Source organism: Phyllopteryx taeniolatus, chromosome 5 (assembly GCF_024500385.1).
Source record: "Phyllopteryx taeniolatus isolate TA_2022b chromosome 5, UOR_Ptae_1.2, whole genome shotgun sequence".
NCBI classification, from domain to species: domain Eukaryota; kingdom Metazoa; phylum Chordata; class Actinopteri; order Syngnathiformes; family Syngnathidae; genus Phyllopteryx; species Phyllopteryx taeniolatus.
In genome coordinates, this window is record NC_084506.1 from 1,362,330 (window position 1) to 1,387,884 (window position 25,555).

Sequence of the window (25,555 nt, forward strand, 5' to 3'; positions counted from 1 at the left end):
CACGAGATATTTAATGGTCAAACTGATCAACTTTATTTTTTTTTAGCAAATAATCATTAATTTAGAATTTTTGGGCTCCAACTCGTTCCAAAAAAGCTGGGACAGGTGACAAAAAAGAAAGTTGAGGAATGTTCATCAAACACCTGTTTGGAACATCCCACAGGTGAACAGGCTAATTGGGAACAGGTGGGTGCCATAATTGGGTATAAAAGGAGCTTCCCTAAATTGCTCAGTCATTCACAAGCAAAGATGGGGTGAAGTTCACTTCTTTGTGAACAAGTGCGTGAGAAAATAGTCGAACAGTTTAAGGAGAATGTTCCTCAACATACAATTGCAAGGAATTTAGGGATTTCATCATCTACAGTCCATAATATCATCAAAAGGTTCAGAGAATCTGGAGAAATCACTGCATGTAAGCGACAAGGCAGGAAAACCAACATTGAATGGCCGTGACCTTCAATCCCTCAGGCGGCACTGCATCAAAAACCAACATCAATGTGTAAGGGATTTTACTACATGGGCTCAGGAATACTTCAGAAAACCAATGCCAGTAAATACAGTTTGGCGCTACATCCGTAAGTGCAACTTGAAACTCTACTATGCAAAGCAAATGCCATCTATCAACAACACCCAGAAACGGCACCGGCTTCTCTGGGCCCGAGCTCATCTAAGATGGACTGATGCAAAGTGGAAAAGTGTTCTGTGGTCCGACGAGTCCGCATTTCAAATTGTTTTGGCAAATTGTGTCCTCCAGGCCAAAGAGGAAAAGAACCATCCGGACTGTTATGGACGCAAAGTTCAAAAGCCAGCATCTGTACGACAACGGAGACCCCGGACTGTTGAACAGCTGAAGCTGTACATCAAGCAAGAATGGGCAAGAATTCCACCTCCAAAGCTTCAACAATTCAAAGTGTCCTCAGTTCCCAAACGTTTATTGAATGTTGTTAAAGGAAAAGGTGATGTAACACAGTGGTAAACATGACCCTGTCCCAGCTTTTTGGAATGTGTTGCAGCCATAAAGTTCTACGTTAATGATTATTTGCTAAAAACAATAAAGTTTATCACTTTGAACATTAAATACCTTGTCTTTGTAGTGTATCTAATTAAATATTGGTTGAACATTATTTGCAAATCATTGTATTCTGTTTTTATTTACGTTTAACACAACGTTGCAACTTCATTGGAATTGGGGTTGTATATAATATATATTTTTAATCCAAAATGTACTGTATGTCTGGGCCAAACTGTAATGATCATTTAAAAAGATTGTTCCTTTAAAATGTCACAAACTGTTTTATCATCTTTATGTATTCCTATTTTAGAGCATTCTGAACTTTATAACTTGTACAAAAAGGTACATACAGTAATAAGTTGCATCTTAGTAGTTGCTATGATAATGTTTTTAATTTATTTTTATTTACAGATGGATAAATCTTGAATTTATGTCTTAATCCTGATAGGTGACCCACATGAGATTCGGCTGTGCTGTCCGCAATACTTGTTGCTACTTACGAATTGCAATTCCAAAGTACTAACAAGTTTTGCATATTCTTACTAATTGTCGTAGTAATGAAGTCCCTCTTTGGCGCCTGGTTGGTTGAGTTAAATGTCACTGTTAATGCATCACCTGCGAGAGTAAAAAGGGAGGAGAAATGCTGTGCTGGGATACATATAAAAGTTGGTCTTTTTTCCTTTTATTGCATGCATTGCTTCAGAGTGCGTGCAGCTTCAGGCGGAGAAATGGGGAAAGGGTTCTTTATCAGTAAAGGGGTTGGGGTAGTTTGTATTATTCTTGGAGCTGGAGCTGTGGCCACTATAATAGCTTTGAGTGTTGTTTACTCCCAGGAAAAAGCTAAAAATGATAATCAAGTGTCCCCAACAAACGAAGGAAGTACATCCAAACCCCCTACCACGACAACTGCCCCGTCCAACAATCCTTGGGACAAATATCGACTTCCCAAGAGCCTGGTACCAGAAATCTATAATGTCTCACTGTGGCCTCGGCTTACTCCAGATCCAACGACTGGACTCTATATCTTTACAGGTAAAGTCTTTATTTATCAATCTTCTCAATACTGTTCCTGTTGAATTGTACTCATCTCTAGACAAGTGTCAATTTTCTTAGCCAACTGCTGTTCATTGTTGTGATTTTAAGTATGCATTTGCCACAGAGAATATAGAGTTAAGTCCAACATTAACTAAAGGGATTTTTATTTGGGGAAAAAGACACATCCTTTAACTGCAGTGATGCAAAGTATTATTGCATTGCATTATATTACTTATAATGTAATACATTACTGTATCCAAGTAGGTAATCAGATTACAGTCATTTAATCAAACCAATAATAGCTACTTTGTAGGCAACAATGATTATAAACAAGCAATCTTCCATAGTTGATAACTTGCAGAGGCAGCAGCCCATCTATCTAGTAGCAATTTGCCATACAGACGGGTGACTTCTAACATCCATCCATCCATCCATTTTCTGAGCCGCTTCTCCTCACTAGGGTCGCGGGCGTGCTGGAGCCTATCCCAGCTGTCATCGGGCAGGAGGCGGGGAACACCCTGAACTGGTTGCCAGCCAATCGCAGGGCACATAGAAACAAACAACCATTCACACTCACAGTCATGCCTACGGGCAATTTAGAGTCTCCAATTAATGCATGTTTTTGGGATGTGGGAGGAAACCGGAGTGACCGGAGAAAACCCACGCAGGCACGGGGAGAACATGCAAACTCCACACAGAATACAATGATTTGCAAATCATGTTCAACCTATATTTAATTGAATACACTACAAAGACAAGATATTTAATATTCAAACTGATCAACTTTATTGTTTTTAACAAATAATCATTAACTTTGAATTTTATGGCTGCAACACGTTCCCAAAAAGCTGGGACAGATGGCAAAAAAGACTGAGAAAGTTGAGGAATGCTCATCAAACACCTGTTTGGAACATCCCACAGGTGAACAGGCTAATTGGGAACTAGTGGGTGCCATGATTGGGTATAAAAGGAGCTTCCTTGAATTGCTCAGTCATTCACAAGCAAAGATGGTGCGAGGTTCACCAAAGTGCGTGAGAAAATAAGAAAATAGTCGAGCAGTTTATGGGCAATGTTCCTCAACATACAATTGCAAGGAATTTAGGTATAAATTTTGGGTATAAAAGGAGCTTCCTTGAATTGTTTAAAAACTTTATTGTTTTTAGCAAATAATCATTAACTTAGAATTTTATAGCTGGGACAGGGTCATGTTTACCACCTTTATATAACATTTATATGGTTTCACAGTCAACGGCCCTCTGAGGGAACCCGTCACTACAATGTGGCCTGCGACAAAAATGAGTTTGACACACCTGTGCTAACCAGTCGGTCACCGTGCCGCCCCAAGGTGGCCTATGTAACCTTAATTCTGAAAGAATCCATAAATTCTAGGATGAAGTTTTGAGACATGATATCCTTCATCGACTTAATTATGTCAGCTGTATTATTATGACACACATTTTTATGTGATTACATTTATTTAACATCATTTTAGATCATTTAGTCATCTTCCCCTTCTTTCCATCATATTACACTGAATGTCATTGTAGGTGATTCCAGTGTCGAGTTTACATGTGCTGAGGAGACAAATCTGATTCTTCTCCACTCCAATAAGCTGAACCACTACAAATATGAGAATGACCAATTGGCACAGCTCATCGCGTTGGATAGCGGAACCAAAGCTCCCTCAATAGTATCATCCTGGCTCAAGGAAGAGACTCAGTACCTGGTCCTTGAGTTGGACGGTAAATTGATGAAGGACCACCGGTACAGGCTTGAAACGAATTTCACTGGAGAGCTGTCTGATGACCTTGGAGGCTTCTATAGAAGTGAATACATGGAAGAGGGAGTGAAAAGGTATGTGCACCTGTTTCTATGAATGTGTATGAATTAAAGTGGAAAAAAACGCATGACACTTCAATAACCCTTCACGTGTGTAAGATAACAATTTGCTTCTCTGTTTTCTTATCTATACTACTCTTTATTGCACTTGACATGGTTGATAAAAAACAACTTCTCGAGTTTCACTGCGGTGTGTGAGCAGGAAATGTGGACAAAAGTCTTCCCATTAGTTCTTGATGATTTTGGGGGGAAAAAAAAAAAAATATCTATATATATTTATATTATAATATATATATATATATATATATATATATATAGATATATATATAGATATATATATATATTTTTTTACTATCCCCAGACCTAATGGAAGTGTAGAGATTCATATACAGTAGCCAACAAGTGTGCAGCTATCATAGGACAATTCCCACATAATGCGCTCATCCCAAGCACGCTGTGATTGACTGATCAGCTGAGGGTGTATTCCGCCTTTTACCTGAAAACAGCTGAGATAAACTCCAGCCCCTGCTGTGACCCTGAACAGGAGAAACATTACAGAAAATGGATAGATGGAATATCATTCCTCTCTGATACACTTGTTTAGAAGTCGTGCTTTTTGAGAGAATGCAGTGAAATAATGAATTTAATATGTGCTTTATTGTTCAGGATTGTTGCAACAACTCAGATGCAGCCAACAGATGCCAGGAAGGCCTTCCCTTGTTTTGATGAGCCAGCTATGAAAGCAGTGTTCCACATCACTCTGATACACGACCATAGGACTGTGGCACTCTCTAATGGCGAACAAAAAGGTTGAGACACACTGCAGTGATCTTTCATACAGAATCTATTGTCTATTTATTTATAAAAAAATTTTGGGTGCCAATTGGTTACAATCTATCATATTGTTTTCTGCAGTAACCAACAATGTCATCATTAATGGTCAGCCTCTACAAATGACAGTTTTTGAACCAACTGAGAAAATGTCCACCTATCTTTTGGCGTTTATTGTCAGTGACTTTTCCTACATCAACAACACCGTTAATAACGTCACGGTAAAGTATTTAATCAGCAATTCCAAAAATTGCATTTCTACTTTGATGTTTATTGTTGAGATTACTAAAGTATAATGATTTTCTAAATGTATTTTTGCATATTATTCAGTGGGTAACAATAATGTTCGAAATGAACAAAACACAGTGGAACCTTTTGAGATTCTTTTGAGCATTCCAGGATGCTTTTTGACCTCCGATTTGGAAACATGGCAGAAATAAAAATAATCAGTTTCGGGGTCAAACTGTTGACAGGGGATGTTTACAAAAGTCACAGTTTACCATTGTTGACAGTCATACCAAGTGTTCAAATACATTAAACAATGTTAACATTAAAAATAGTATATGGTGAGTACTTAGGTTCGTCCTTCTTTTGGAATACAAAAGAAAAACCTAAAGCCATACAGAGAATTAAACCCTTGATTGTCAGAGTTCCGGTGAAGGAGGACCCAAGTGTGGGAATGAAAGGGAACAAACAGATTGAGATGATGGAATATTTATTCACACAATTGGTGGAATGGTTGTTTGGCATTCAATGTTTCAAGCACAAATAGACTGAGTTGCTGGATGTTGAGTATTGACAATTTGGCGGTCCGGTGGAGTACGAGGCCATTTTAAGGGCAGCTGATTGCAGATGGGATTCAGTTGCTGAGTGACTTCAACTCGCCACACTTGCAGGGACTCACACGCACTGGGACAGCGACAGCAGACCTGACGATGCTTAACGAACCTGAGCAATAACAGAGTCTCATGTGACATGCGCAAATTTTGGCAAATGTTTGAATGATACAAAGTTTACACTTTTTAAATGTTTACAAAAGACAGTTTTTCTAGTATTATATTATTGAGGCTTGCATTCAAGTTAATTTGATGGATTTCACTTAATGTTATGTGTTTAATTTTGTGCGTTAGTTTATGTTCTGTGTTTTGCTGGTTTAGATCCGGATCTTTGCCCGCAAGAATGCTATTGAAGCTGGCCAAGGAACGTATGCACTTAACAAAACTGGAACAATCCTGAATTTTTTTGAGAGGTATTATAAATCCAGATACCCTCTGCCTAAGTCAGGTAAGTCAAATGCACAGTATTTACTTTACAGGGTAAAGTTAAACAACCTATCAAGGAATTTTCTTCTTGGGCAGATGATTAAAGTATGTTACAGTTTTATATTTATGCAGAGGTGAAGGGCATTTGTCTTTCAAATCACAATTTGGAATTTCCCCTCTACTTGGCAATGGGGGTATAAACATAACTTGTAATCAGAATGAGGTATAAACAATGTAAATGAAGTGAAAAATAGTCACATAAATCAGCATTTTTCTGAATTCACCAACTTGGCCTGCGGTTTTGATAACTTACAATCATAGGCTTTAAATCCCAACCACAGCAGTTTTTCCAGACATATAAATGTTTACTTTTGATAAACTGCTGTACAAGCACTGCAGACTCATTCAGCAACAGTTGTTGAAAGGTACAACACTTTTATCAGCTCATCCCAGGTTTTATCTCGTGTTTGACTTTTATGACTCGAAGAGGAACCGCAATATAACTTGTCATAAAATTATAGTGTTTAACAGGATCAAGTCATGCAGACACTAACTATTTATTTTATTGTCCTCTTCCTGAATGCAGATCAGATAGCCCTGCCAGACTTTAACGCTGGAGCCATGGAGAACTGGGGTCTAATCACCTACAGAGAGACAGCTCTCCTCTATGATGAAGACTTCTCCTCCAACGGAAACAAGGAGAGGATTGCATCCATCATCAGTCATGAACTGGCTCACATGGTTAGTTTATATAGTGGTTAACATCACACCCTTTTCCAAACACTTAAGGTAGCAGTATGGCCGGAAAGGTCACCTTTTAAGCACGTGTGGTAGATGCAAGTGTGTGACAAATTAGGTGAAACCAATTATGAATAAAAAGAACAATCTGTAATTATGAAAGGATATTCTACAACCCCAATTCCAATGATTTGCAAATCATGTTCAACCTATATTTAATTGAATACACTACAAAGACAAGATATTTAATGTTCAAACTGATAAACTTGATTGTTTTTAACAAATAATCATGAATTTAGAATTTTATGGCTGTAACACGTTCCAAAAAAGCTGGGACAGGGTCATGTTTACCACTGTGTTACATCACCTTTTCTTTAAACACCATTCAATAAACGTTTGGGAACTCAAGACACTAATTGTTGAAGCTTTGTAGTTGGAATTATTTCCCATTCTTGCTTGATGTACAACTTCAGCTGTTCAACAGTCCGGGGTCTCCGTTGTCATATTTTACGCTTCATAATGCGCCACACATTTTCAATGGGAGACAGGTCTGGACTGCAGGCAGGCCAGCCTAAAACCCGCATTCTTTTACTACGAAGCCACGCTGTTGTAACACGTGCAGAATGTGGTTTGGCATTGTCCTGCTGAAATAAGCAGGGGCCGCCATGAAAAAGACGTTGCTTGGATGGCAGCATAGGTTTCTCCAAAACCTGTATGTACCTTTCAGCATTAATGGTGCCTTCACAGATGTGAAAGTTGCCTATGCCATTGGCACTAACACAGCCCCATACCATCACAGATGCTGGCTTTTGAACTTTGCGTCCATAACAGTCCGGATGGTTCTTTTCCTCTTTGGCCCGGAGGACACGACGTCCACAATTTCCAAAAACAAATAGAAATGTGGACTCGTCGGACCACAGAACACTTTTCCACTTTGCATCAGTCCATCTTAGATGAGCTCGGGCCCAGAGAAGCCGGTGGCGTTTCTGGGTGTGCAGTGCCACCTGAGGGATTGAAGGTCACGGGCATTCAATGTTGGTTTTGGGCCTTGCCGCTTACGTGCAGTGATTTCTCCAGATTCTCTGAATCTTTGGATAATATCTTTGACCATAGATGATGAAATCCCTAAATTCCTTGCAATTGTATGTTGAGGAACATTGCCCATAAACTGCTCGACTATTTTCTTATTTTCTCACGCACTTTGGTGAACCTCGCACCATCTTTGCTTGTGAATGACTGAGCAATTCAAGGAAGCTCCTTTTATACCCAATCATGGCACCCACTAGTTCCCAATTAGCCTGTTCACCTGTGGGATGTTCCAAACAGGTGTTTAATGAGCATTCCTCAACTTTCTCAGTCTTTTTTGCCACCTGTCCCAGCTTTTTGGGAACGTGTTGCAGCCATAAAATTCTAAGTTAATAATTATTTGTTAAAAACAATAGAGTTGATCAGTTTGAATATTAAATATCTTGTCTTTGTAGTGTATTCAATTAAATATAGGTTGAACATGATTTGCAAATCATTGTATTCTGTTTTTATTTATGTTTAACACAACGTCCCAACTTCATTGGAATTGGGGTTGTATTTAAAATCCATATGACATGCTACTTTTGCATACGTACTCTAGGATCGAGATGTACTGCAATCTATTAGGGGTTCCGTTTCTTGCTCAACCTCTATCAGTTTTTTGCCAAAACACCCCATGGTGGATACATGAACCAGATCCAAATGAGTACACATTTTGTCCAAACGCCAAGTCCATCCATTCATCCGTCCGTCCGTCTGTCTGTCCATCAATCTGTCCGTCCATCTGTCCATCCATCCATCCATCTACTTCTGCTTATCCAAGGTCAGCTTACAGGGGCAGCAGCTTTCACAGAGAAGCCCAGACTTCCCTCTCGTCAGCCACTTCATCCAGCTCTTTTGGGGGGATCCAGAGCCGTTCCCAAGCTGACCAGGAGACGTAGTCTCTCCTGCGTGTCCTGAGTTGTCACTTGGGAGGCATCCAGAGGGCATCCGAATGAAATGACTGAGCCACCTCATCTGTCTCCTCTTGATGTGGAGGAGGAGTGACTTGACTCTGAGCCCTTCCCAGATAACCAAGATTATTTCCCTATATCAAAGGGAAGGCCCGGACACCCTGCGGCAGAAACTAATTTCAGTCACTTGTATCCACTATCTTGTTCTTTTGGTCACAACCCACAGCTTGTGACCATAGGTGAGGGTAGGAACATAGATCAACCGGTAAATCAAGAGCTTCCACCAAGGAGCTTTTTAAACACCTCAGTTACCTCAACTCCAGAGATAAGAGAGCCCGCCTCAGTCTCCAGGCTGTGCGTTCTCATGGGAAGGCGTGTCGGCGGAATTGATGTCTTTCAAGTACATTGTATTCGGCCCACCGACTCACAACTTCCCGAGTTGAGGTCAGCAGCGCACCATCTCCACTATCCACAGTGTTGACGGTGCACTGCTTCCCTCTCCTGAGACGCTAGATGGTGGACCAGAATTTCCTAAAGCCATATGGAAGTCGTTCTACATGGCCTCACCAAACTCATCCCACGACCAAGTTTTTGCCTAAGCAACCACCAAAGCTGCGTTCCGCTTGGCCAACCGGTACCCATCAGATGCCTCCAGAGTCCCACAGGCCAAAAAGCCCCGATAGGACTCCTTCTTCAGCTTGACAGCATCCCTTACTGGGGGTGTCCACCAACGAGTGGGGGAATTGCTGCCAAGACAGGCACTGACCACCTTACCGACAAATCTCCAGTCAGTCACCTTAACAATGGCGGCGTAGAATAGAGACCACTCAGACTCAATGCCCCCTGCTGTCCCCAGGACATGGGCAAAATTTTACCTCAGGTGGGAGTTGAAACCTTTTCTCATGGGAGACTCTGCCACACGTTCCCAGCTGACCCTCACAATACGTTTGGGTCTGCCATGTCGGACCGGAATCTTCGCCATCATCGGAGCCAACACACCACCAGGTGGTGATCAGTTGACAACTCTGCCCCTCTCTTTAAGTGTCCAAGACATACGGGCTGCAGGTCTGATGACACAACCACAAAGTCGATCGTTGAACTGCGGCCTCGGGTGTCCTGGTGCAAAGTGCACATGTGGACACCGTTATATCTGAACATGGTGTTTGTTATGGACAATCTGTGACGAGCACAGAAGTCCAATAACAGAACACCACTCGGCTTCTGGTAAGGCAGGGCGTTACTCCCAGTCACACCCTTCCAGGTCTTAATGTCATTGCTCACGTGAGCGTTGAATTCCCCCAGCAGAACGAGGGAGTCCCCAGCAGGAGCGCTATTCAGCACCCCTTCCAAGGACTCCAAAATTGTGGGTACTCTGAACTGCTGTTTGGTGCATAGGCACAAATAACAGTCAGAGCAGAATTAATCTTGTTACTTCTGCCAGCAATCACAATACCAATAAAAAACAGTGAGCGCATCCCCTTAGCAGCCATACAGCACATGCCCTTGCCATAACATCAACATTTAAATCTGCACTTCAAACACATCTTGTTTGGTTTCAAAAATCTATTATGGTGGTGTGTAAAGGCAAATCCTAATGAATCTATGCAACATATTTCTAGATTTGACTATAGATAGATCTTACAAGATTCCATGTGTGACATCATTAGTTTGTTAGTAGTAGTTTCCCCTTCATTTTTTCTTTTTGTGCTCTTTAGTGGTTCGGGAATCTGGTCACCCTGAGGTGGTGGAATGACTTGTGGCTGAATGAAGGTTTTGCCTCATATGTTGAGTACCTCGGAGCTCACGAAGCTGAACCTGACTGGAATGTGGTGAGTATTTGTATTTGTATTTTTTCATAATCACTCTAATGTTGGATGATAATGAGTTTGATCAACTACCGATTAGTGACAGTAGTTTCTCATGTTTCAACAGAAAGATCTTATTGTGCTCAGTGACATGCACAGGGTGTTTGCCATTGACGCCTTGGCCTCATCTCACCCTTTGTCCTCGAAAGAAGAAGATATCCAGAAACCAGCACAAATCAGTGAGCTGTTTGACGCCATTTCATACAGCAAGGTGACTTCACACATCAGGCCTTTCTCACATACCTTTGAACTTTTAATATTTCTCCAACTGAAACAAATCGACATCTTTTTATTTGGTAATCAGCAGATAAACAGAATGTACACATTATTAGTGACTTTATTCCTTCATCTTTAGGGCGCATCTGTTTTGAGGATGTTGTCAGATTTCCTGACTGAGGAGGTCTTCACAATGGGCCTCAGGGTAAGGATTTTTTTTGCATGATAGTTACAACATGACGAATACTCACATGATGCTCTAAAAAAATTACCACTTTGACAGTTTGGCTACTCATGTCCTTGACAAATATATTAACACATTTGAAAGCCTCTCTTAGATAGGAAAATAATAGGAATTTAGATCTAATCAAAATTGACCAAATTGAGGCCCCAAGCGAAATTTTATTTGGAGGACTCCCCCTCCCTGGTCCACTACTTCCCATCCCAATTAGTTAAAAATTTGTAGCATAATTCAGACTGTTCAAACTAGGGATGGGCGAATACAGATACCAGGTGTAGGTATCGGGCCGATACTGGCCTTATTTCAAGGTATTGGGTACTCGTGAAGGCTTCCAATACCACCCACCGATACTTCAGGAAAAAAAAATTAAAATCTGACTGAGTAAGTCCTCCTTACCAGTATTTGGCACTACGCTGCAGCGGTTTGACACAGTGACGAATCATCATGTGCCAAAGAAAGAAAGAAAGAAAGAAAGAAGGAAAGGTCTTTGTTCACATTTATGTCATTGTGTTAATTGAAATTTTATTAATCAAAAGTACTGGTGATATCGGTACTCGGTATCAGTGAGTACTCAAGAGTGAATACTCATTCTGGTATCGGTCTGGAAAAAAAGTGGTGTTGAAAATCCCTTGTTAAAAACTGTTAACAGTTTCCTAAAAAGAAGACAAACACTTTCCTAAAAAGAAGAGATCAGTGCCACGATATTATAAAATTGGGTTGCGACTTGGCAACAATAGTAAAATGTCGGTCCCAGAGTGACAACAGTTGAGAAGCAATGTAATTGGAGAGAAGTAGAGACCATTGGTTCTCAACACCAATGTTATTAGTAGAAAAATATAGACCATTGGTTGTCAACTTTTGTCACCTGGGACCTGCATTTTTCTATTTGCTGTTAACTTGTGACAAAGCGATAAAGTTCAAAACAGCCTCTGAAAACAATTATATCCGATTTTTAAACATAACTGGCTATGCTTACATGTTCTAAGTGCCTTTAAGAGCAAGTGCTGTATTAAGACAAGCATGACATGTAAAAAATAGAGTAATAAATACCACAATCACAAAAATTACAGCCAGTTTATTGGCTAAAGTTTATATACAACCACCAACTGGTCATTTTACCCCTCGTTTTCATCCAATTAACACATGCGGTATGAACAAGCTATTTAATGAATGGTCGTCAGTCCTGCATTGATGGTGCTGGTGAAAAATAATCACGTAAATCAGCATTTTTCTGAATTCACCAACATGGCCTGCGGTTTTGATAACTTACAATCATATGCTTTAAATCCCAAGCGCAGCAGTTTTTCCAGACATACATTTTTACTTTTGATAAACTGCTGTACAAGCACTGTAGACTCATTCAGCAACAGTTGTTGAAAGATACAAGACTTTTAGCAGCTCATCGCAGGCTTTATCTCATGTCTGACTTTTACGACTCGAAGAGGAACCGCAATATAACTTGTCATCAAATTATTGCATTAAATGCATCCCCTCGGCCAAAATGTGGCCCCTCACGGAGGATGAGGCCCAACGCTCAGTTCGTGCTCTGCTTTTAGGGAGCGGCGGCCTTGGGTACAATTGTCCATTTTGCAACCCATCCCAAGTCAAAAAGATGGCGCGAGCAATTTTCTAAGAATACAACTTCAAACTGATAACATTTACTGTTATAGTAACACTCCATCACGACTTAGATATTTTTGGGCGGGGGGTCACAAGGCAACAGATGAGCAAGATGCCACGGGGATGTGCCTGTGAGTTTGCAATGAATGATTGACATCTCATTGATCACACCTTCTGTCTCTTATTGGTTGTTTTTCCTTTTTTTTTTGTATGTCAAATTCGAGGCACAAGATGGGGTCAGAGTTTTTTTCCCCCACAGATCATATTTATCATGTACTACTGTCATGTCATAATGACTGTTTAAACAAATATGACAAAAAGTGTTTTTTTGTTTTGTTTGTTTTTTGCTGGGGGGGCGTGCAAACTTCCGCTTTAAAAGTAGATATTTCAGTGTAAGTACGATGATTTGCCGAACTAAACCACAATATAGCACTCTACAAAAATATGCTGGGTCGGAGATTAAAATAAACAATTCTAAGGTTGCCAGGAAAAAAGCATTCTAGACATTTAGAGTATTGATCCACTGTCTTTTACCTTTTCTCTGTTCATGTCCTTTTAGACTTACCTGCAGACATTTGCATTTGGAAATGCAGTTTATACAGACCTGTGGAACCATCTGCAAATGGCAAGTATTTTTTTATGTATCGAATATATTAATTGGAAAAAAAACTCGTACTTACCCTGTATCTAAAAATAGTGGCCTCCGCTCTACTCGGTGCAGTGTCCAAATTACTTGCCGTGTGTGTTGCCCATATAAACAAATACTTGGCTCCCCCTTAAGTCTTTTTTCCCTAAAACTTGTTGTAATTTTCTTTACTATAATACATTTTTTTCCAATATCTTGGCCTGGTTCATATGGGGGCATTTGATTTGGTTAGTGTTGGCACCATGGGTGTGTAGCTCAGTCTAGCCAAGGTACATACTTTATTTTTTACATTAGGAAAATGTCACAGTAAACCAACAAACACAAATTTCACCAAAAGTATACATGTATGCTGACTGTATAAAATGATGAATCCACAGGTTAATTTCATGTTTCTGCCTATCAAATTGGACACATCCGCACGTAACATCTAACGATCTTTTACGGCACACTAATGCGCAGCAGCAGTGATTGGGAATCGATGGCGTAGCTGTTGGTAGATCAGACATCATACATCATAGCAACAGATGGTAATTTGTGAGTCAATTGAACAAAGAAGAAAACAATTCTGTCTCTGCAGGCTGTTGAGGCTCACGGTGATCTTCCTGAAACTGTTCATAACATCATGAACACATGGGTGCTGCAGATGGGCTTTCCCGTGGTTACAATCAATGCGACAAATGGAGTTATAACTCAAAAGCATTTCCTCCTGGATCCGGACTCTGAAGTTACTGTACCATCATCTTCTTTCAAGTATGAACTGTGTTCACTTTGAAGTAGTTCAGGGAGGTCTTTTTCAACCAAATGCAGACATAACAATCAACCGCTAAAACCTTCTTTCTGCAAGTGAATAATTTCGATTTGGTCTTAATACATCAGTTCAGAATATTTTGTAAAAAATTAAAGAATAACAGACACAATTATATTTTAACAATACAAATTGGTTACAGAGCTTCTACTTACTGGGCTAATTAACTATAAAGAAAGACAAAATGATTTTAGTAGTGGTCCAACAAATTTGTATATGTAATTAATTGTCTTTTGCAGTTATGAATGGATTATACCCATCAGGTGGATGAAGACTGGAGCCTCCCCAAATCTACTATGGTTGCATAAAAAAACAGGTAATATGTATTTGTAGTTTCAAACAAATTTTCATCCTGGGCCATATCAGCATTAGGTTTATAACTGCAAAATTATACAAAGATATAGCCTTATCATGTCCCTGCATAATTCCCCGTGCATTTTATTGCACCAGCAAATGAACTACTGTTGATAAAGTAAAGACATGTAGGTGAGTAGATATGCTGGTGTCCATCCATTGTACAATTTACAGATAACATTGTATTTCTCAATATAAGACTATTATAGAAATAGTAGTCATCATGTCTCAATAAGCCATCAGGTGTGCAGTCCAAACAAACAAACAAATGCCTTTTCTCAAATGGATTCCTCCATTTTTCCTTCATGAGAAAAAATAACACATGGTGCCACGAGGCATCTGTAATTACCTTTACTGCAGTAACCTTCCCAGTCCTATATTCTCTACCCCGGCACATTAGCATTGCGCATATCTGCATGAGCTCCAGCGGCACGGTGGCCGACTGGTTAGAGCGTCAGCCTCACAGTTCTGAGGTGCGGGGTTCAATCCCCGTCCCCGCCTGTGTGGAGTTTGCATGTTCTCCCCGTGCCTGCGTGGGTTTTCTCCGGGTACTCCGGTTTCCTCCCACATCCCAAAAACATGCATGAATTGGAGACTCTAAATTGCCCGTAGGCATGACTGTGAGTGCGAATGGTTGTTTGTTCCTATGTGCCCTGCGATTGGCTGGCAACCAGTTCAGGGTGTACCCCGCCTCCTGCCCGATGACAGCTGGGATAGGCTCCAGCACGCCTGCGACCCTAGTGAGGAGAAGCGGCTCAGAAAATGGATGGATGGATGGATGGATGCATGAGCTCCAAAAGTAGTATTGCATCATAGCAATAGGATGGCAAAGTGAATTCAACAAAGAAAAAAAGGAACGCAAATATTTTTAAATTCTATAGCCATCCTAACCCCCAGTTCTTTGGTTTTCCTTCTATTCTTAGTATCGCACATTGCAAACCAAAGCTGGAGGTCTCGGCAAAAAGCATCAAAAGTCAGGAGATCTATAAATAGTCTAAAAATAGTCAAGTGAATATCTCTCTGACAATGTCCATCAAAAGTAAATATCTGAGGAAAGGCAGACTTTTTTTTTTTTTTACAGATCTGTCAGCTCTCTTATAGGTGTTCAGTTGAAGTCTGTGAATGTATTGTCACCTACAGTATCAAGTTATGTCAAATGCCCTCTTCACACCGCCACTATCTTTATAAGCCTTGTGCATGTAGTATAGGCTAACAAAAGTGACTAACGCATGTTCGCTTTCTTTTCTAGATACAATAGACTCAATGAAGGTATCAGGGTCTGAATGGCTCTTGGCCAATCTCAATGTTGTGGGTTACTACAGAGTTAACTATGACCAAGGCAACTGGGAGAGGCTCCTGGAGGTTCTGAGCACCAACCATTCTGTAAGACACTTTGTGACATCATCACATTGTTTCTCTCCATATTTTGATGAGTTTTTGTCAAGCGATAAGACTTTTGTTATATTTTCCCCAAGGAGATATCAGGGATCAACAGAGCTCAGTTAGTGGATGACGCCTTCAACTTGGCCAGGTACACATTCTTTGTAATGTGTGCATAACAAACATTCAGTTCCATTAAAAAAAAATAAAAAAATCATCATCAAATTATCTGCTTGGAATTTAAAGGTAATATTTAAATGGCAATGATTCATAATGAAATGATCATTTGAACAACTAGACCATTGGAGTTTGTAGCTTCTACTCTCTGGGGAAAAAACCCATTAATTGTATGTATTATTATTATTGCTCTAAAGTTTCGGTGTGTGCAAAGTAATTTAATTACAATAAAGTAAATGAATTACACTAAGTTAGCTCCCATTATTTGCCATGTTGTAATGTGGGTTTGACCTGACTGAAAAGTAAAATTTATGTCAGTGGCCAATCCTTGAATGGCCCCTAGAGGTCATTGTTTTACCTTTTGTCTGAAATGCTAGAGAATACTTTTGAAGGTATGCAGTACACAAGTATATCCATAAACGAACAAGTCATTTAAATCGACACATTGCTCCATCTTGTGATTGGATCGGTGATCAGTTATCGGGTTTTTAAACTCGCCGATCGGTGATCGGCCCCAAAAATCCTGATCGTGTATATATATATATATATATGCACACACACACACACACACACACACACTTATTTTAATGTATTCAACGATTCTGTTTTGTCAAAAATACCCCAAACAGTCCATGAATTAATCTCAGAACACATAAGTTTACATACTGTCAACCTCATAGAAGAATAAAATTGATGACACAGCTATTCTGTTTAAGTTGTGCAATTTATTGTCACCACTAGATGGGGCGTACTACAAAGAATATACTGTACTTTGATGACAGAAAATAATTGTAATTTCAAGGTTTACTGCTTCCTTAAATTCTTCTCAAATGATACTATTGTTTTTACTTTGTTGTTTCTTTTATTATTAATATGAGTGTTCAGCATATTTGCAAATATTGCTGTTGTGACAATCACATTTTCCTGACAAAATGATTAAAATATCAACCCACGCTGCCTGCATCAAAGTCAGGCGAATGCACCACTACAACTACATATACATAACATTTCTATTTTTATGATATTTAATTTAAATTGAGCTTTTTTCCTCTTTCAAGGTAGTGACTCCGCTGACCAGTTGGGCGGTGCCCCTAGCGCCCTTATTGAACCAGCCGCCACTGATACATGCATGCATACATACATAGAATTTAATCAAAGATAATTATAATGCAATCAGTGTTTATAATTAAAATTAACTTACTGCACTACACAGATAATGACTTACTAGAAAAATAGGCAATCCTACCTTTAGATGGATAAAAAAATAAATAACCACACAGCAGCTTCTCATGTACACAACTGATGTTGTCATGTATTAAATATGCAGCTGATATATATATATATATATATATCTGTATAATGTTTTGTTGAGCTTCCCAATGCTTTTAATCCAAAAAGGGCAAAGATCATCCCCACGGTACTGGCTCTTAAAACCACCAAGTATCTGCATAAGGAGAGGGAATACATGCCCTGGGAGTCAGCACTGAAGAACCTGGACTTCTTCTACCTCATGTTTGACCGTAGTGAGGTTTACGGTCCCATGCAGGTGAGCTTTCTTTGTTTCATAAGAATTGCAATAAATGCACTACATTGATTAAATGAGGAAGTAGTTGCCTTAGTAGCCACTGAATAGACATTCAAGACAATTCTATGATTTGAACGTTGTGGGAAAAGTTTGGTGAAAGCCTCAAAGCAAGTCCCATAAAGGCATGGTTAGATGACTTTGGCAAGGAGCGCCTTGACTGGCACTTTTGGATGAACCAACACAGAGATTCTGATCTAACACCAGTGCCCTCTGAATTCACATATTGAATGTTCTTCTGAATGAATTGCCAAATATTCCCACAGACACATTCCAGCATTTTGTAGAAAACTCCCCAGAGGAGTTTTAGCAGCAACTGGCAGATTAAAGAACCAGATATTGCCAGATTTATGCCTAGATCAGACTACAGACTAATGCAGCCCTCTGGGGGGCACAAGCCAGGGCAAACTGTAGGCCGGTCCCAAGCCCGGATAAATGCAGACGGTTGCGTCAGGAAGGGCATCCGGCTTAAAACTTTGCCAAACAAATACGAGTGTTCATCCAAAGAATTCCTCAGTCGTGGAATTTAACAATGTCCGCCACCGGTGCCGTCAACCTGCAGGTGGAAATTCAGCTACTGTGGGTCGAAGTCGAAGAAGAAGAAGAGGTGGAAAGGGGTTCTTTGGCAGAAAGAGAAGAGGAAAGCACAGAGCCTAGAACTGAATGTGGGGACTTTGAATGTTGGGACTATGACGGGAAAATCTCGGGAGTTGGTTGACATGATGATTAGGAGAAAGGTTGATATATTGTGTGTTCAGGAGACCAGGTGGAACGATAGTAAGGCTGGAAGTTTAGGGGCAGGCTTTGAATTATTTTACCATGGTGTAGATGGGAAGAGAAAAGGAGTCGGGTTTATTTTAAAAGAAGAGTTGGCTAAGATTGTCTTGGAGGTGAAAAGAGTATCAAATCGAGTGATGAGGCTGAAACTTGAAATTATTATGTGTTATGTATAATGTGATTAGTGGCTATGCCCCACAGGTAGGATGTGACCTAGATGTGAAAGAGAAATTCTGGAAGGAGCTAGACAAAGTAGTTCCGAGCATCCCAGACAGAGAGAGAGTCGTGATTGGTGCAGATTGTAATGGACATGTTGGTGAAGGAAACGGGGGTCATGAAGAAGTAATAGGTAAGTACGACATCCAGGAAAGGAACTTGGAGGGACAGATGGTGGTAGACTTTGCAAAAAGGATGCAAATGGCTGTAGTGAACACTTTTTTCCAGAAGAGGCAGGAACATAGGGTGACCTACAAGAGCGGAGGTAGAAACATCTTACATCTTGTGCAGACGATGTAATCTGAAGGAGGTTACCGACTGTAAAGTAGTGGTAGAGGAGAGTGTGGCTAGACAGCATAGGATGGTGTGTGTAAAATGACTCTGGTGGTGCGGAGGAAAAGTAGGAAGACAAAGGCAGAGCAGAGAACCATGTGGTGGAAGCTGAGACAGGACGGGTGTTGTGCAGCTTTTCGTGAAAAGGTGAGACAGGCTCTCGGTGGACAGGAGCAGCTTCCAGAAGACTGGACCACTGCAGCCAAGGTGATCAGAGAGGCAGGCAGGAGAGTACTTGGTGTATCTTCTGGCAGGAAACGAGAGAAGAAGACTTGGTGGTGGAACCTCACAGTACAGGAAATCATACAAGTAAAAAGGTTAGCTAAGAAGAAGTGGGACACTGAGAGGACCGAGGAGAGGCGAAAGGAATACATTGAGATGCGACATAGGGCAAATGTAGAGGTGCCAAAGGCTAAACAAGAAGCATATGATGACATGTATGCCAGGTTGGACACTAAAGAAGGAGAAAAGGATCTATACAGGTTGGCCAGACAGAGGGATAGAGATGGGAAGGATGTGCAGCAGGTTAGGGTGATTAATGATAGAGATGGAAATATGTTGACTGGTGCCAGTAATGTGCTGGATAGATGGAAAGAATACTTTGAGGAGTTGATGAATGAGGAAAATGAGAGAGAAGGGAGAGAAGAAGGGACAAGTGTGGTGGAGCAGGAAGTGGCAATGATTAGGAAGGGGGAAATTAGAAAGGCATTAAAGAGGATGAAAAATGGAAAGGCAGTTTGTCCTGATGACATTCCTGCAGAGGTATGGAAGCATCTAGGAGAGGTGGCTCTGGAGTTTTTGACCAGCTTGTTCAATAGAATTCTAGCGTGTGAGAAGATGCCTGAGGAATGGAAGAAAAGTGTGCTGGTGCCCATTTTTAAGAACAAGGGTGATCTGCAGAGCTGTGGGAACTATAGAGGAATAAAGTTGATGAGCCACACAATGAAGTTATGAGAAAGAGTAGTGGAGGCTAGACTCAGGACAGAAGTGAGTATTTGCGAGCAACAGTATGGTTTCATGCCTAGAAAGAGTACCACAGATGCATTATTTGCCTTTAGGATGTTGATGGAAAAGTACAGAGACGGTCAGAAGGAGCTACATTGTGTCTTTGTAGATCTAGAGAAAGCCTATGACGAGTACCCAGAGAGGAACTGTGGTACTGCATGGGGATGTCTGGAGTGGCAGAGAAGTATGTTAGAATAATACAGGACATGTACGAGGGCAGCAGAACAGTGGTGAGGTGTGCTGTAGGTGTAACAGACGAATTTAAGGTGGAGGTGGGACTGCATCAGGGATCAGCCCTGAACCCCTTCCTGTTTGCAGTCGTGATGGATAGGCTGACAGATGAGGTTAGACTGGAATCCCTGTGGACCATGATGTTTGCAGATGACATTGTGATCTGCAGTGAAAGCAGGGAGCAGGTGGAGGAACAGTTAGAAAGATGGAGGCGTGCACTGGAAAGCAGATGAATGAAGATTAGCCGAAGTAAGACAGAATATATATGCATGAATGAGAGGGGTGGTGGGGGAAGAGTGAGGCTACAGGGAGACGAGATAACAAGGGTGGAGGAAATACTTGGGGTCAACCATCCAGAGCAATGGTGAGTGTGGTCAGGAAGTGAAGAAACGGGTCCAAGCAGTTTGGAACGGGTGGAGGAAGGTGTCAGGTGTGTTATGTGACAGAAGAGTCACCGCTGCTAGGATGAAGGGCAAAGTTTATAAAACAGTGGTGAGGCCAGCCATGATGGACGGATTAGAGACAGTGGCACTGAAGAGACAACAGAAAGCAGAGCTCGAGGTGGCAGAAATGAAGATGTTGAGGTTCGCTCTCGGCGTGACCAGGTTGGATAAAATTAGAAATTAGCTCATCAGAGGGACAGCCAAGGTTCGATGTTTTGGAGACAAAGTTAGAGAGAGCAGACTTCGATGGTTTGGACACATCCAGAGGAGAATTAGTGAGTATATTGGTAGAAAGTTGATGAGGATGAAGCTGCCAGGCAAGAGAGCTCGAGGAAAACCAAAGAGAAGGTTGATGGATGTCGTGAGGGAAGACATGAGGGCAGTTGGTGTTCGAGAGGAGGATACAAGAAATAGGCTTACATGGAAAAGGATGACGCGCTGTGGCGACCCCTAAAGGGACAAGCCCAAAGGAAAAGAAGAAGAAGAAGAAGACTACAGGATTTTAGCCCCAATATTTTCCTGCTTGGCTATCGCTGGTTCTTGTAGTGTGACTTAATCAATGGCCAAAATGAAAAGTCTAGCATGTTCGATTTTTGGGATATTTTCCATGTAGTGTGAAATATCAAGAACTCTCGACGGTGCACCTGGACGTCAAACAATAGGAGTGCGTATTGTGACCGGCGCATCGGCTCCCGTGCTCGCCATTGTCAGCATACTTGGTCACCGTTGTCAACATTTATTCATACGCACAAACCAATGTTTACTGAAGCTTTAGAGCATGATTCAACAGAACACCGGCATGTTTACGTGCAAACGTTAGTACTCGCACTAACTTGTTAGGCTACGTAACGTTTTGTTGTCGGATTGCGAGCCGTATTATATCAAATGTACAATACGTGATGATACCTCAAGCAATCCTTGAATGGATAGCCCAAAACGTCATCTCCTGAGCACCCGATGACACCCCACTCCCCCCCCCCTTTTTTTTTACCCCACAACATTGAAGCAGCGATCCATTATTTGTCACCATGGTAACGGTTGTATCCAGTTGCAGTGAAAGGTGAAGTTTTCTGGTCCCGCTCCCCGATGATGTTTGATTTGACAAGATAAAGCCCAGTGATCCTAAAAGATGGGATACACTGATGTCACTGATATCACATTGTGTAGTGTTGCCATTGTCTGACCAAGATATGTCAAGATTTAAAGGCAGCAGTTTGACATACACGCCGTGCCATTGTGAAAGACCAAATTTGTCTTGTAGTCTGATCCAGGCATTATGTGTATTGTTTATGTGCATGTACTATATGCACATCCCAATGTTATGTTCTCTTTGCTCCTCAATCATTCAAGCTTCTTGTTTGTTTTAGGATTATTTAAAGAACCAGGTCATCCCACTGTTTAACCATTACAATGACATCACTGAAAACTGGACAGAAGTACCAGATGGACACATGGACCAGTGAGTAAAGATTGAAGCAAAGATTTGCTTTTGCACCTGGAACCAAATAATTAATCTGTCACCTTGGGTATTAGACTAGACAAATGACACATGCAGTAAATCATGGCACTGTCATGGCATTATTTAAAATTTCATTACGCTATCGCCGGCCATGCCGATGTGCATATATCATCAAATATCCCATTTTCAATCATAGTTTGTGTTATTATCCATGCTCACAAGTGCCCAGCATACAGAATGCATTTCTGATCATTTTACCCACCACACTTACAATAGCAATGCATTCTTTACCCATTCTTCCTAAATTTGGATTGCCATGCAGGTACAATCAGGTGAATGCCATCAGTCAGGCTTGCAGAATAGGCCATCAGGAATGTCAAGAACAGACCAAGACCTTGTTCAAGCAATGGATGGATGAGAAAAAAAACCCGTAAGTGAATAGCGACGTGTCCATTGTATCTTCTTATTGTGCAGTTATTGCTGTTTCTGCTTTACTAAAACATCATCTGTCTCCAGAATACACCCCAATCTACGTTCCACTGTGTACTGCAATGCCATCGCAGCAGGGGGTGCGAAAGAGTGGGAGTTTGCTTGGTCTGAATTTAAAATCGCTACTATTGCTACTGAAGCTGAAAAACTCCGCGCTGCTCTGGCCTGCACAAAGCAGCCTTGGCTCCTAAATAGGTATGCTCAGCCCACGTCACTATTATTGGACTTTATACAGCACAGCGTGGCAAGTTTCTTAAACAATGCAAATGAATGGTGTGGGGTCTCCTCAGGTACCTGGAGTACACTTTGGATCCCAACATGATCCGAAAGCAGGATGCTACCTCCACCATTGTCTACATTGCCAACAATGTGATTGGACAGTCTCTGGCTTGGGACTTTGTCAGGGCTCGTTGGACATACATTTTTACCCAGTGAGTATAGTACTTATTAATTCCTTGTTTTGACAAATAAAATCTGCTCATCATTGCAACCACATCAGTTTACAGTATAAAAGTTGAAAGGTACTGAAATGAGCTTCACAGCTTTTTGTACAACTACTACATTTTATGGTATGTCGGGTAAGTTATTTACATGACATTTAACTACAACACCGTAAAGCAATAAAACGGTCTCACAAACACAGTTCATATGCATGTGACACATAAAATGTGAATAGCAGCTTTACAGCCAAGCTCATTGTGAGACTTGTAATTCAAACTCTGCTGCACTGTTGCTCTTCGGGTGAGTGCAGCATGTTCAAGTTATAAAAACAATCCAGTGCTTTAAATTCTTATTCAACTTTTGAGCCCTTTAGACAATATGACTTTTGTGAACTTTGTATTTATAGCAATATATTTCATTTATAATACATATTTCAGCAACCCCCCGCCAATATAATTGCTAGGTTTTAGTGCCTCACAGGCTCATGGGGTGTGCAGGGTCCATTCTATGATTCACTTACTTTACGCATATGGTACCTAACCCAGCAAACAGATAACAAAAAATATAAGATGTTTAAAAACTTATAGTTCATGATGGAGTCTTAAAAATTAATATTAGGGCTTCATTGAAAAGAAACAAAAATACTACAAGACTACATGTATTTGTGGTTGTTTTTTTTTTTTTAGTTAACATTTCTGGTTGATGACGCCACATACTTTGCTCAGTGTCCTTGTTTTTTCTCTAGAACAGACCCAAACAAAATTCACTTCCAAGTCCTTTTTATTAAAAAAAAAAAAAAAAAAAACTGTTTTGAAGTACATACTAGATTTTTTACTCCTTACTCCTTAAATAATAGAAAACATATTCCTTTCCATAGATATTTCCTTCTACTCTTACTATTAGCGTTTGATTGATGTAGTGGACGAAGTTAAAACTATGCAGTAACAATATTATGTTTGTGTTTCCTCCCTCATAGATATGGAGGTGGATCGTTTTCCTTCTCCAACCTCATCAACGGAGTCACCAAGCGGTTTTCCAGTGATTTTGAGCTTCAACAGGTTCGATTTTCTACACTATTATCTACTGTTTTATCAAAGTGCTCAAACAGTCTAGTTATTTTACCAGTTGTAGGGTATCATTCCTTACTGTAGCATAATAACATAGACACATCCCTAATATCTCTGACATAATTGCACGAGTGAGTCACCACTAAATCTTATCAAGTTGTAGCTTAACATAAGAGATGCTCTAATAATCATTTCTGTTAGTCTTGATCACATTATCATTTCTTTGTTTCTGTGGTAAACAATCAGTCCTGTAAAAGAAATTAGGTCACACATTATTCTGCTCAACATTGCTTTATAAGCAATACCATATTTTTTTTTGCCATTGCAGCTAAAGCGATTCAAAGAAGATAATTCTGGGGTTGGTTTTGGCTCCGGGACCCTGGCAGTGGATCAGTCCATCGAGAGAACCATCGCCAACATGAAGTGGATCGCAGAGAACAAGAACAGTGTTCTAGAATGGTTCAAAGAGGAAGCAAAACCTTTATGACGCCTTCACTTTCCATTAACTAGAACAAAGTCTATTGTTTTAGCAAACTAAATGTTGGTTCTATCTGCTTGACATATGTATAGAATTCTTTGGTATTTTAATCCCCTTGAAAATATAATCCTAATTTAAGATTTGTTTTGCCTTATCTGTCAGTCAAACATAATATTTCCATTGTAAATATTTCTATACTTTCTTTTGAAAGGACAATTTTTCAATATGATTTATTTCAGATCATTCAGAATTTGATTATCCTAATTCATGATTTTGAATTTAAAAAAATAAACGTATATACTTGCTGGAGGGTTTTGTCAGTCAAGGATCAAATGATAATTTTTTTAAATTCTTTGATTACCATTTCACATAGTCTAATTCCATTATTTATTTTATTGTATTCAACATGTAATAAAGCTTTACCGTTTTCCTCCCACATCCCAAAAACATGCATAGTAGGTTGATTGAAGACTCTAAATTGCCTTTAGGTGTGAATGTGTGCGCGAATGGTTGTTTGTTTCTATGTGCCCTGCGATTGGCTGGCAACCAGTTGAGGGTGTACCCCGCCTCTCGCCCGAAGATAGCTGGGATAGGCTCCAGCACGCCCGCGACCCTTGTGAGGATAAAGCGGTACAGAAAATGGATGGATGGATGGATTGTTTTATCAAAGTTTTTGCCATCAACATTCTTCAATAAATGTGTGTATGCTGTATTTACTCATTTTGCCATAGTTTGTTTGTCAAACTACTACTACATACAGAAATATTCTATTTGAAACAAACAAACAAAAAAAGTACAAATTTTTGGAGCTATGTAGAATTTATAGAGATTTTGTATTAATAAAGGAAAAACTTTAACTCATTCTAAGGAACGACAATTATGGGTTTTGCTGTAAAAAAAAACAAAAAACCTCAAGGTTTTATTTAGCACATTTACAGCGCACCATCAATAAAGATCTTTACGTTGGTCAACATATCGTAGTTAACAACTAGTGAATATACTGTATGTCATAGTACTGTATTAATAGTGCATTG

The 25,555-nt window shown here is 40.3% G+C and overlaps 1 protein-coding gene across 2 annotated transcripts; it reads left to right on the forward strand.

The window, feature by feature from the left end:
- The first annotated feature begins 1,691 nt into the window (after positions 1-1,691).
- Positions 1,692-25,238, forward strand: anpepb.1 (alanyl (membrane) aminopeptidase b, tandem duplicate 1). Of its 2 annotated transcripts, none has more exons than XM_061772963.1 (21): positions 1,692-2,044; positions 3,595-3,901; positions 4,553-4,695; positions 4,802-4,938; positions 5,875-6,001; positions 6,566-6,720; positions 10,412-10,525; positions 10,629-10,772; positions 10,917-10,982; positions 13,198-13,263; positions 13,862-14,034; positions 14,329-14,405; positions 15,693-15,826; positions 15,919-15,974; positions 17,399-17,546; positions 21,955-22,046; positions 22,369-22,476; positions 22,563-22,730; positions 22,826-22,966; positions 23,953-24,034; positions 24,372-25,238. In XM_061772963.1, the coding sequence occupies exons 1-21, from the start codon at positions 1,702-1,704 to the stop codon at positions 24,528-24,530; spliced, it is 2,940 nt and encodes a 979-aa protein (XP_061628947.1). In that variant the 5' UTR covers positions 1,692-1,701; the 3' UTR covers positions 24,531-25,238. The 2 variants fall into 2 exon arrangements, with proteins under 2 accessions (XP_061628947.1, XP_061628948.1); XM_061772964.1 differs by having other exon boundaries at positions 1,911-2,044; positions 3,660-3,901.
- Positions 25,239-25,555: the final 317 nt, after the last annotated feature.

Coding starts and splice junctions, on each gene's coding strand:
- anpepb.1 (XM_061772963.1), top strand. CDS start 1,702: ATGCATTGCTTCAGAGTGCGTGCAGCTTCAGGCGGAGAAATGGGGAAA. Junction 14,035..14,328: donor GTACCATCATCTTCTTTCAA/GTATGAACTGTG, acceptor TGTCTTTTGCAG/TTATGAATGGATTATACCCA. Junction 24,035..24,371: donor GTGATTTTGAGCTTCAACAG/GTTCGATTTTCT, acceptor TTGCCATTGCAG/CTAAAGCGATTCAAAGAAGA.